The sequence below is a fragment of the Haliotis asinina genome, chromosome 10 (assembly GCF_037392515.1).
Source record: "Haliotis asinina isolate JCU_RB_2024 chromosome 10, JCU_Hal_asi_v2, whole genome shotgun sequence".
NCBI classification, from domain to species: Eukaryota; Metazoa; Mollusca; class Gastropoda; order Lepetellida; family Haliotidae; genus Haliotis; species Haliotis asinina.
The window spans coordinates 31080079-31093295 of NC_090289.1; the positions used below are offsets into that span (position 1 = coordinate 31080079).

Sequence of the window (13217 nt, forward strand, 5' to 3'; positions counted from 1 at the left end):
GAGTGCGGCGTTTTGATTTTTTAAATATGATGTTGAAATAATTGTGAAAATGAACGATTGAAACTCTTGATAAATATGGGGTCTAGGCTAACTGCCCCCGGACAACTGCCCCCCGCCAACTGCCCCCTGGCTATCTGAACCCCGTCCATTGTGACCCCTGGACAACTGCCCCCCATAATAACAACACACCAACTGCCCTTGAGACCCTTGAACAGAACCTTCCAGAGGTCTTCCAGTCAGTAATCAACTACTTCGAAGATACATACATTGGCCGCCACCGTCATCTGCAGTCCAGCATACAGGCTAGCCATCCCAACATCTTGGAGTCGTGCAAAGAGAACAGGTACTGAATGAGGTACACATGACCCAGATGGTGACTGGCCAGGAACCGTCCCCCATCCCCCCAAACGAAAAACCTACCGTGACAGTGCCAACAGACTTGTACGTGTTGTTGAGGTATATGACTCCATGCACGTTTTGGAATTTTCAAGAGCCATATCCCACAATCTGTCCTTATAAATGAACTGATACTCGTACTGAATCTAAAGATGATGTGTTGTGGTATTATATAGTGCTATAAATAAAAATAACATCATAACATTTAGTTTGTGTGTTTTGTTATGATGGGGTGGGTGTAGGTGTGTGTGTGTGTGTGTGTGTGTGTGTGTGTGTGGTGGGGGGCGAGGGGGGGGCAGTTGTTAACAGTTGGGGGCTATTAACCCGGGGACAGCTGTCCAGGGGGCACAATGGATGGGGGGCAGATAGCCAGGGGGCACTTGTCGGAGGGCAGTTGTCCGGGGGGCAGTTAGCCTGGTACCTAAAAATGAAATATCGAGAATTGTCCGTTTCTGTTTAAGGCATTAATATATGCAAGCGCATTAGAACTTTTATTGATACAGTAATATTTCGTGAGGTCTAAGAGAGGTATTGTGAGCCATGTTCTGTATTTTTAGGTTTAACGCTGCTTTTTGTTCACTGACGCATTCATGAAGAAGACGTCAGGTCATCACGCACGACTGCACAAGGATTCCACAAAACAAGATGAGTTGGCATCAAAACACGTTTTCATTTTTTATACTCCACACTAAAAAGGTATACAATTTATACCCCGCGGTTGTCATGAATGCAAGACAAATGCAGAAACCGTTACCTGTTTTTATACTCCACGGCTAAGACAGATGCACAGCAAATGAAGAATGTGTTCACTCAGGAGTAGAGCAAGCCCCCCTAACCAGACACCCTACCTCCACCCCCTTACACACACACACACACACACACACACACACACACACACACACACACACACACACACACACAAACACAAACACCGATCGTCACCCTCACTCCCACCCTCCACCACCCTCCTGGTCGTCAAACTGCAATTCAAGATTATACATGTGCATGAGGACACTCTATACCGGACAAATATACATGACAGCCTTTGATCTGTAACTGACTCCAGTTGCAACTCAGGATTTAGCTTGAGGAGCACCTAAATCATCTACATCATCATGGGTGTATTTGGTTTTACAGGACAACAGGACTTATATTCACCATCACCAGACGCTTCGTAGACCTCTCTCTTGTGCCGTTCGTGTAGCAGGTTGTACTCCGAGGGGAGAAAGTCGGAATTCAAGGCTTCCTCGGAGAGCAGGTCGACCTCTGTCTCGTATTTCCGATCGAGAGACGTGAACCTGACCACTTCTACTCCTTTTTCGAAAGTTCGAAAATCTCGTGTTTTCATACTGGTGTTAAGGTGTTTCTGCATGGAAATAAAGGATTCCTCCTCTAGGAGTGTAGCGAGGTCATCGTGTTCGAAATCTGGAAATGATGAGAGGAAAATGATAAGACACGTGTATTCAGGAAATGTCCACCCCAGAGTTGAATCTACGTCACGATTCCCACATAGTCACTACTGTGGCATACGAGTTATATATATGACATACGGTACAACTGTGTAATATAATTCCATTATATAGCATGTGGCCATCCCTGGTATGACATAAGTCATTTTGTTATATACCCATGTAAATATTTGACAGTGATGCGGGTATACAATACGGATGGCACGGTCAAACTGCACATAGAAACCCCAGGTTCCGTATTGAAACCCTGTCGGTTCTACTTTCTCGAAAGCTCAGTAAAACAGATTAATGCAAAATAAGACGGTATATAATAAATACTGAACGTCATACTACTGGATTTAGATGCTTTGTATAGAACAAGAAGATGTCATGGGAGCAGGGAAACAACTTGCTCGTCGACCTCCTCACTGCTCTACTCCCATGACACGCTGTCATGGTATGACGTTCTATATACATGTATATCTGCGATAGAAAATGTGTACTAAGGCTTTGGCCCCAATTCCTACCTCTTTGGGCTGCAGTGACCATGGCATGGAACAGAAGCACAACGACAACTATCATCAGGTGGGGAACTTTCCGTCTGTGAGGTGACTGTCGCAAGACGCCTGAAAGTGGAACATAAATGTCCTGTATCTTGGTAGCATGGTACACCCCTGAAGATACGGGTTAGAATTGGTCTCCAGGAACCACTGCTTGTCATGAGAAGTGACTAAGAGGATCGGATAGTCAGGCTTACTTAATTGGATGACATCGTTTCCCGTTAACGCAGATTGATGATCATGATATTGATCATTGGGTTTTCGGGTTCAGGCTCGACGATTTATCGACCGTCGCCTTATAGCTGGAATACTGTTGTGTTACACAACAAACAGACAAATATTGTCAGAACATCAGGTGTAAATCTCATACAATTATATACTGACCAGCAAAAGAAACGCAGTGTTCGAAAACACGAAATCTCATAAAAGTTAGCGTTCATGTTAATGTCTTCTAGTTAACACTTGACTAAAAAGATTTGCGTTTCTTTTGCTGCTCAGTATATATGAACTACTTTGTATATTCCCCTCCCAACGGTCAATTTTTATTATCATATTGGCTTAATATTTATGTTGATTCCTTTCGTTCAGAGTGTGTTACTTCGTATCTTTTGTCAGTGCGTTAAATCGGTTTTGCATTCTCTATCATGTTCGCGTATCTGTGCGAATCAGACAGATGTAACAGGGAATCTTTGATCATAAACCAAATTATTTGTTCGAAACTGACCATAACCTAAATAACATCGTGCAAAGATTATTCATGGACTACAACTACATAACCACATAATTTTACAATAATTGCTGCGCTAAGATTGTGTTGTGCAAATGGAACACACTTTGTTTTAAAGCATTTGTTATCACATTCTATAGCATAAACATTTTCGGTAATGATCATTTCAAATGAATCTGATGAAGTGAAATACAGCGTTTGGAATTAAGTAAATTGACTATGTGAGCGCAACGCCAGTCACACAATTTGCTTGAAGCTCCCGTAACTCACATGCCATGCAGTGCGTACTTTGATCACAGTATATGGCGTTCTATTTGCATTAAAGTTATTTTTAAAAGAGCAAACGCAGAGTAGCAAATTTTTTATTTAAACCATTAAAAACATCTGGCGTCCTAGCTGGTTTTCAGTGACCCAACTCATGTAATTGTGTAAGCGCATACTGACATCACTACAGTCACCCTGAAAGAAATTATTTATTGAGAACCATGTCACAAACATTCCCGAAGAAAAAGCCACCTTCATTTAAATATTCTATGGTGTGTAAAAGTATGTATTTATCGTGTTGTGAAAGTTGTGTCTTCTACATCAGCCTGTATACTAATAGTTTCAGGTACATTCTAGAGATTGGTGAGTCATTTGTTAAGGCTGTGACTTACGGATACCTTTCCGATCTACATCGAAACGTTGCTCTTCCCATGAAACTCTTAACTTTATAGTCATATAATTATTATCTATCTAATTAAAAAGACTAAAAAGGCTTAGTAAGAGGAATGGAATGTTATCTCATCCAAGAAAGAAACACAGGGCGACTTTAAACAGTTTTCAACCTTACGTCAAAATTGAAAGTCACATTTCACATACTTCAATAGTTTCATTACTGCTCATCTTTAGTAAGGAATTGGGGTGCCATTTTTTAACAACGCGTGTAAATTTGAATTTGAAAATATATTATACACAAACAAAATAATGGGTCCACATTCAGCCCAATTATATACAAAGCAGCCCCAGGTACCGACCCAGTTCATCGCCAAATGTATCTCAGTTTCTTAACTGAAACACATGGTGGTGTAGGGATACGATATACTGCTTTGACTAGGATCGGATATATTTCCTGTTTTGTTTATTGTTCGTATAAGATCTTGCATTTAGAGTAATGTAAACTTGTATGTGGTCGGTAAGTACTGTTTTATATACAGTATGTGTAACTTTTCAGGTATTCAGGTGGTATATGCATTGTGATGCAGAGAAGGTATATCCTCGCGGGCATTTAGACAGTGTGTATACTCGTTCGTATAATTTCCCTTGTATATTACGTATGTCCTCGATGGTATGAATACACAGTTCCCTGTGATAGTTGATGCATACTTTAATTGATAAATATTGGTTAGAATATTAACTGTCATGTGAAGGAGCGTAAGCAGTCATGTTTGATGGTCACTTAAGAAGTAACTGTTAGATGATGGAGATGTGTCTGATGCGGGTATCACAGAAGCGTTAAGAACCCCAGGTTTGCATTTTTCAGCGACTGTCCTTAGTCGAGTAACGTTTGAAAACGATTGTACTGTATTCAAAATTTTCAATTCAATTTTGAAAATTTAATGTGTACATATTTCCCTGTGGTGTAGTTGGTATACAGTTGAAGCTATACAATTGGTAGCTACTAGTTGCTAATTAATTAGTCTATACTATTCGGCATATAGCTCATCTACAATGGACATTATGACAGCTAAGGAAGGATAACAACATATGAATGAAGAAATTTTTCATTACAGTGAAAGTGATGTTGCTGTGTAGATTCTGAAACTGTTATCATCACTTGCGTGATAAAAGTCCTGGATCCTGCTCCGAAACGTCGCTCTAACTGTAATAAAGAGTGAGTGGGTTTAGCTTCACACCTCACCCAGCAATAGTTCAGTTATATTGCGTCGGTCTGTAAATTATCGAGTCCGGTCAGGCGATCCAGTGATCAACAGCACGAACATCGATCTACGCAATCAGGATACGATGACATGTGTCAACTGAGCCTGGCCACCTGAATCCGTTATTCGCCTATTACGGCAAGTATGGTCACTGAAGACCATTTCTAACCCGGGTCTTCACGGTTGACGTTCAGGTGTAGATACTAACACCGTTATCAAGCAAGTGATGATAACTGTAACCTACAATGAAACGTAGCTCTCACTGTAATGATGACGTTGTTTATCCATATACTGGGCGACATTATGACAACTGACACAGAATGTAATCTGTACTGTAATCGACGTGATCACTTTTGAAGGAGCAGGACGTGTCCGTGCATCGTGTCCTGTCAGGTCCTTGTATAGCTGGTATCGTATATCGGTAGGCTACTTCTAAAGCCCAGTAATAAATAGCCTTGTCAAGCACTCATAAAACAGATTATGCAAATGACCCTAGAACATCATCTAAAGCATTTGTTTCCACACATGAACATGAAGTCCCACCGGAACAACTCCTCACAAGCCTTCCCGTGACACACACTTATGAATTTACATACGGCTCAAGCTACATCGGTGGTGCACTCCCTAAGTGACTTATGCTGCGTCGGTACCAAAATTCCATTATGCTCTTGCAGATAAGGATACTGAATGAGTGAGTGAGTTTAGTTTTATGCCGCATCCAGCAGTATTCTAGCGGCGACGGTCTGTATATAATCGAGTTTGGGCTAGACAATCCAGTGATCAACAGTATCGATCTACCTAAATGGGATTTTTGCAGGTAAAAAACAATAAACAAAACAGAAAAAACCCACAAAAACAAAACAAAACAAAACAAAACAAAACAAAACAAAACAAAACAAAAACAAAAACCAAAACAAATTAAAAACAAAACAATGACATTTTCGTATTCTGAAGCTGCAACGTAATTGGAATCTAAATAGGATTCACACGACACCTGTGTAAAATCCCAATGTGGCTTACTTGACTTCTCTTGGCTTACTCACATCCCTATGTAACGCACTGTGTCACTATTGAAATCATGACGTGACAGACAGTGTATACCCACCGAAATCCCTACACAACTCACTTCTGAAATTATGACACATCGAACACCACATTGACCACCAGGTGTTATCACTGATTTTCAGATATTTTGCCCTTTTTAGCAATTGACTCTTTTTACAGGAATGTCTAGATTGGGTATTCTTTATATAATTTGTACATCACATCCTTAATGTAACTCACATGGTATCACTACCAACGTGTACATGATATCTAGTGGTTAAAGCGTTTGCTCGTCACGCCAAAAACACGGGTTCTATTCCCCACATGTTCACAATATGTGAAGTCATTTGTGGAGTCCCCCGTCATGATATTGCAGGAATATTGCAAAAAAAAATAAATAAAACGGCGTAAAGCCACGCTCACCAGCTCTTTCACACATTGTAAACTCGCATGTAGGTAAAGCGATGCTATGTACACACTCCACACTGACCAATGTCAGTGCCACAAATATTTGAGTAGAACTGGGTATTTGAGTATGAACTGCACTCAACAATTGTGAATTAACCTGGGGTTTATTTTCCACACTGATTTCAATAATGCTTCTTAAAGTATACTTTTAGCCATATTAGAGGATGCTTTATGTAGTGGTCGTGTGTTTGATCAGCCTCAAAATGTGTACTTAATAACAGCCACTTGTTTGTCCGTCAAGACTCGATTATAGTATTCCTTCCACTGAAAGCCTAGTCTTATATTTCTTTAAGATACTCTGTCTTTAATTACACCGATAACAACCGCCAGTGTTCACTGCATACATGCTACCCTTCTTTTACTACCAGCGAATATTCAAGCAAATTCGGCAAGTAGCAAAGGTACTGTAGCCTAAAACCATAGTCATTGTCACTGATAAAACAACAACAAAAAAAAAAACAAAAAAAACAAACACATGCAGCCCTTTGGCAATTTTTGAAACACCCGGTGTCCTTATTGGATGAATATCGAACAGCTTACCTTGGCAAAATTTGTACATAGTTGGAAACGACTGAACCCTGAAAACTTCAAACTTTAATAGTTAACTTGTACCCTTTTGAGCAGGGTATTTCGTTCACTGTGGACATGTTATATAAACCTCCCCTAGTTTCCCTTCACGGTAGAGGGATTTACTATAGCAGGATAGACATTAAGAGGTTTCAAACTGATCCGTTTTCCAATGTAAAACCTGGTTTATACATTCTACGGGAGCCACCAAGCAAAGAGAGGCAGCTTTGACACATGATCTCACGCCCCAGATTTACAACTCGGAGGGCGTGAATGCCTATACAATTATACTGCAGATGTACGCAGGTAGAAAATGTTAAAATGATGATTTCATTCTCGAGTATTCCTTGAGCAAGAGGCGAGTACTGCTGATAGAGCAGTAGAGTTTCAGCTTTATCACTGACGACATTACTGTTATTCCCATAATTTCTATGCTTGTTTTACCTTTAAAACAAACGTTTTTCGTGGCCAACTCGGAGAAACACACATGGCCAGTATGATTGTAGCTGGATCTTCCATCTAAACACCTCTATAGTGTATAATGGGATAAACACACATGGCCAGTATGATTGTAGCTGGATCTTCCATCTAAACACCGCTATAGTGTATACTCGGAGAAACACACATGGCCAGTATGATTGTAGCTGGATCTTCCATCTGAACACCGCTATAGTGTATACTCGGAGAAACACACATGGTCAGTATGATTGTAGCTGGATCTTCCATCTAAACACCTCTATAGTGTATACTCGGAGAAACACACATGGCCAGTATGATTGTAGCTGGATCTTCCATCTAAACACCGCTATAGTGTATACTCGGAGAAACACGCATGGCCAGAATGATTCTAGCTGGATCTTCCATCTAAACACCTCTATAGTGTATACTTGGAGAAACACACATGGCCAGTATGATTGTAGCTGGATCTTCCATCTAAACACCTCTATACTGTACACTCAGAGAAACACACATGCCCCGTCATGATGTGAAATGGGCTTGGCTACACACATCGTGTTTTTGTGGGGAATCGAACCAAGGTTTCCATCCTGACGAGGGGACCCTTTAACCTTGAGACTACCCCACCACCCCTAAGCTATGCAAATTCTTCGCCATAACATCTCAGCTTGTACGTAAAAATGACGAAATATGTTATCAGTTTTTGACAGCAAGGAATATGTAACGTTTAGCGCCTAAGATCGATGTATATACCACTTCCTACCTGATAAATGCCTAACAGCTGACAGCATGGTGTATGGTGTCACCCAGGAAGTTGGTATGTGAATCAAGAGAAGGTTACCGTTCGCTAACATCTTTTATATCACTATTAATTTACTTTTCATGCATGACAGTTGTTTTTCCCCAACGTCACGTAATACTCAGTATGTTGACGAAACTGATCGTATGTATATTTGGTACTACCTGTATATATAGGAGGGAGGGGCTTGGGGACATGCCCGATGATTATAGGTAGTCCCCGGCGTGTATAATGCAAGTATCTGATTGGCCATCATGTCTTCATATGATGTCAATAATCCGATATTATGTGCGTTTGACACCGGGAAGTATTCACAGCAGGGAACAGACACGTATACATTTTTGGCGACTACAGCAGTCTGACGTCTTGAAGTAACCACGATAGTCAGCTGGGGACGATACCATAGCTTATGGCTGATAAAAACAGGCGTTAACCCTACCTAGGTTTAACTGCCAGAAAGAAGGTTCTTAAGAAAATTTACAGGTTTTTTCTACAAGGACACAATTACATAGATGCAGTTGTTACTATGTCGCTGTTCCCGTGGAGTTTCGCTAATCGAGAAACGGTTAACCAGAATTGTTAGGCTCCTTGTAAAATCAAACAAAAGCGACAAAATCCTTCTCACATTCGCAAGAAATCTGTGTTTGTGAATCACTATCAAATATTGATGGGATCAGGTGTTCGCGAACCGGTTGGGTATCATTCACCGCCGGTGGCATACGCCATAAACATGTGCCAATCTAGTCAGCTGTTCACCTGGAAAACACAACAGGCGAGCGTATGTTGGAAGTGAAAACGGAATTGTATCGGACATAATATTTATCACTGAACGTTCAAATTTAGAAATGTCCTTTATCTTTTTCTACTACTAAATCATTTAGTTTCAAACGTCCTACAGAGTCACATCGTGTATATATTGCATTTGGGGCGGTGGGGTAGCCTAGTGGTCAAAACGTTCGCTCGTCACGCCGAAAACCCGGGTTCGATTCCCCGCATGGGTACAACTCATATATTGCACTTTATATTATCATGCCCTGACCATATCTATATTCGCCTACAAAGACTATGTCTGATGTTCGTATAGTGTAGTATCCTGTCTTGGCCATATCAATACATATCCACGTTATAGACAATGTTTGGTGTTTGGCATTGTATGGTATCTTGTATTGGCCATGTCAATATGTATCTCCACGTATTCCTCTATTGACTATCTTTGATGTTCGCAACCCGTGAAGGTCCCAGGGTAGAATAGGCCTTCAACCTTCAACCCACGCTTACCATGAAAGGCGACTATGCTTGTCGTAGGAGGCGACTAACGGGATCGGGTGGTCAGGCTCGCAAACTTGGTTGACTCATGTCATCGATTCCCAACTGCGCAGATCGATGCTCATGTTGTTGGTCACTGGACTGTCTGGTCCAGACTCGATTATTTACAGAGCGCCGCCATTTGGCTGGAATATTGCTCAGTGTAGCGTAAAATTAAACTCACTCACTCACTCTTTGATGTTCGCATAGTGTAGCATCTTGTCTTGGCTATATCAATACATATAACTGCTATTGGCTATGTTTTACGTTCGCTTGATGTAGTATTTTACCTTTGCCATATCAGACATGTATAGGCATGTTTGATGTTTATAAGGTGTAGAATCTTGCCTTTACCGTTTCACAATAATTTCCTTATACAGACAACGTCTGATGTTCGCATGGTTGAGTATCTTTTGTCACCATATCACTAAATTCCTTTCACAATATGACTAAGAAAGGCACGATACCTTTTCGGTGACAACGTCTTTATTGTATTATGATGTGATGCTTGTCAAGCAAGTGCAGCAGCAAAGAACAGACCTGTATACACTGAACCGCAAAAGAAACGTGACTTTTCAAAACCAAATGCAAAATGTCGTTCTGACAATGTGGTGTTTCTATTATGGTCGTATGTTTGGCATGTTTTTCAATCCAAATTGTCAGTCACTACCAATATCAGAGTGGTTTCCGATTAAAAAGCATATAGTCCAAACGTACCTACAAAATACAGACGAGGAAAAAAGGTTCCGTATAGATATAAAAAAAATGCACGTGCTCATAGTGACAACCCTATCAATGAAGGCGAGTCCCAAACTTGGTTGAAATCATTCTTGTGCTGACACAATCAACATACCACGGCTTGCGAGAGATGACAAGAACCAAGCCCTAAGACGATTTCAAGGCTGCCGATCATTTTAATGTTCACGTTAGGATGGGTTATAGTGAAAACGGACCCCAGCAAAAACGGCAAAAACAGAAATCGAGAAAACGGCCACCGCTCACGAGAAAACGGCCACCGATGTTAGAGAAAAGGGCCCCTAAGTTCAGAGAAAACGGAAAACAGAGGCCGTTTTCTCGTGAGCGGTGGCCGTTTTCTCGATTTTTCTCGGGGTCGTTTTCGCTGGGGTCCGTTTTCTCCGTAGCCAGTTAGGATAATCACAGACCATATCGGGGCTCGTTACCGCCAAATGCAACTGTAGTGGGCAACTCAGCAACGAAATTGACAATATTGACTATGGAGATCTGTGCTTTTTTCTGATGAAAGCTGATATTGTGTTTTGACAGTCGATGGCAGAGTAGGAGTATGTAACGGGGACCTGTTTTCCAATGCGTGTATTGTTGGAAGAGACTCGTGGGATGGCCCAAGCATCTAGGTGTTGGTTGCAGTCGGCTTGAACCAGAATCACAGTGCAGGACGAAGAAATGGCGTGACAACTGCCCGCTATACTGACCAAGTCATTAGACCCAACATTGTACAACATTTTGAAAGTAACGGAAATCACATCTTCCAACAAGACAGCGCTGTGCTCACAATGCAAGAAGAACCCTGGACTACCTAAGACAAAATGGCTTCCAAACCTTACAATGGCATGCGCTCAATTCAGATTTACGTCCAATAGAACACAGTTGGGATGAACAACCAAGACCGACAATTCCGACTGGACTCGATCAGGCATGGCCCCAAGTGCATATGGTCTTTATCAACCGGCTAATTCATTCCACGTAGAGACGACGCAACGCCGTCATCGGTGCCCATGGAGGCCAACACGATACTCACTTTGAGGTATCTTAGTGATACCATTTTTGGTGAATTGTTTGTGGGAACACTAAATGTGATTCCCGAAAATGTGTTAACCATAACTGTCAAGTTTGAACACAGTTCCCCGTTGTGATTTTTACTAAGAGCGAATTAAAGTGTGTGGTTGACGAAACCTCTATCAGTGTGCGTTTCTGTCGCGGAACAGTATACAGTATCCTGAATCTTTGACCCTTTAACCACTTGACTACAGCAACGCTCAATTACGGTAAAGCAATAAATCGGGCTTGAAAAGGGAATCTGGTAGAAAGGGACAACATGAACAGATGAAAGAGTAAAGAATGAAAATAAAATATTCGCAAAAGTTAGTTTAACAGTTAAAAGAGGAAGACATGGAAATAGTTTCACAGGGAAATCAAATGTAATGAATAAAGGAGGAAAGTAAGAATAGACGAATAGAGGACGGTGGAATAGTTGAGACCGAAAGGGGGCATGATGGAGAAATATGAGATGGGTGGAGTAAATAAATGGTGATGAATGTAGGAGGATAGAGAAGGGTGGGAAGTGATAGTTTTGGGGGAAACAAGACAAGAGAAACACGATCCCTATAGGAGGAATCGTCATTTTAGCAGGGAGTTGACAAGCCTCACTGATCCACCCAGGTTTATGACACAGAAAGGGGTTTGGCTATCAGGGTGTCGGGTGTCGGGTGTCGGGTGTCGGGTGTAACCCACTTTCTGGATACTTATCCTTATCTTCTGGGTAACGAAGCGTTCAATGGTGCACGATCATTTTTGAAGAATGTCATCAGGTAACGTCTCCCCAGATATATATACACCTGGAAATTAATCAAGCAACACCCCAATTTTTTCTATTGGAGCAACTTTGAAGTGTTCTGACAATCAAAATATGCCGGGTTGATATAGTTTGACACTTTTTTATTCAACAGACGATCTCTGACAAACAACTTAAAGGGAAAAAGTATCAAGACTTTGCTTTATTGCAACGAAATCCAAATTCTTAAAACTGTCTTAAATTCATGAAAAAATGGACACAATTTACTATTCATCCACAGACGTTGTTGTCAGGTGTATTAACACAAATGTCACATGGAAAGAAAGAACAGTCATCTGAGAGTCTGCACACCGACTTTCATCAATATCTAGTGTGTCCTCCCTGCGCACGCACCACCGATTCCAGACGCCTCCTCATTCCTTGGATGAGTCTCCGGATCTGATTCTGGGGGATCCTGTTCCACTCCTCATGCAGGGCAGCCGTCAATTCGTTGAGATTATGGACTGGTGGGTCTCTCTGCCTCACACGACGGCCAATAAAGTCCCACAAATGTTCAATGGGGTTGAGGTCAGGGCTCATGGCAGGCCATGGAATTCTGTCAATTGCATTTTGCCGCAAAAAATCATTTACAGCATGCGCCCTGTGAGGTCTAGCATTGTCGTCCATAAATATGGGTCTCGTTGCCAGAGGATGGTTCTCAAAATGAGGTACCACAGCCCTGTCAAGAACCTCCTGTTGGTAACGAACACCGTTAAGGTTGCCACGGATGGTAATGATATCCAACTTGCAGTTCATGGAAATGCACCCCCATACCATAACGGAACCTCCCCCAAAGGCCACAGTCTCCTGGATGTTCCGTGGAGCCATTGCTGTGTTCCTCTGCCTCCAGACCCGAGTACGACCGTCCACCATGTGCAGCAAGAACCGGCTCTCATCTGAGAAATGGACCTTCCTCCAAGAGGCAATGTTCCAGTGCA

The 13217-nt window shown here is 41.6% G+C and overlaps 1 protein-coding gene across 1 annotated transcript in view; it reads right to left on the minus strand.

The window, feature by feature from the left end:
• The window catches only part of LOC137297948 (fibrillin-2-like), a 93750-nt gene that overhangs the window by 65400 nt on the left and 15133 nt on the right, over positions 1-13217 (minus strand). Inside the window, exons 2-3 of the mRNA XM_067829949.1 lie at positions 2372-2470; positions 1555-1821 (exon numbers count right to left, since the gene is read on the minus strand). Coding sequence (XP_067686050.1) covers positions 1555-1821; positions 2372-2470 — 366 coding nt within the window. The remainder of the gene's footprint in view (positions 1-1554; positions 1822-2371; positions 2471-13217) is intronic.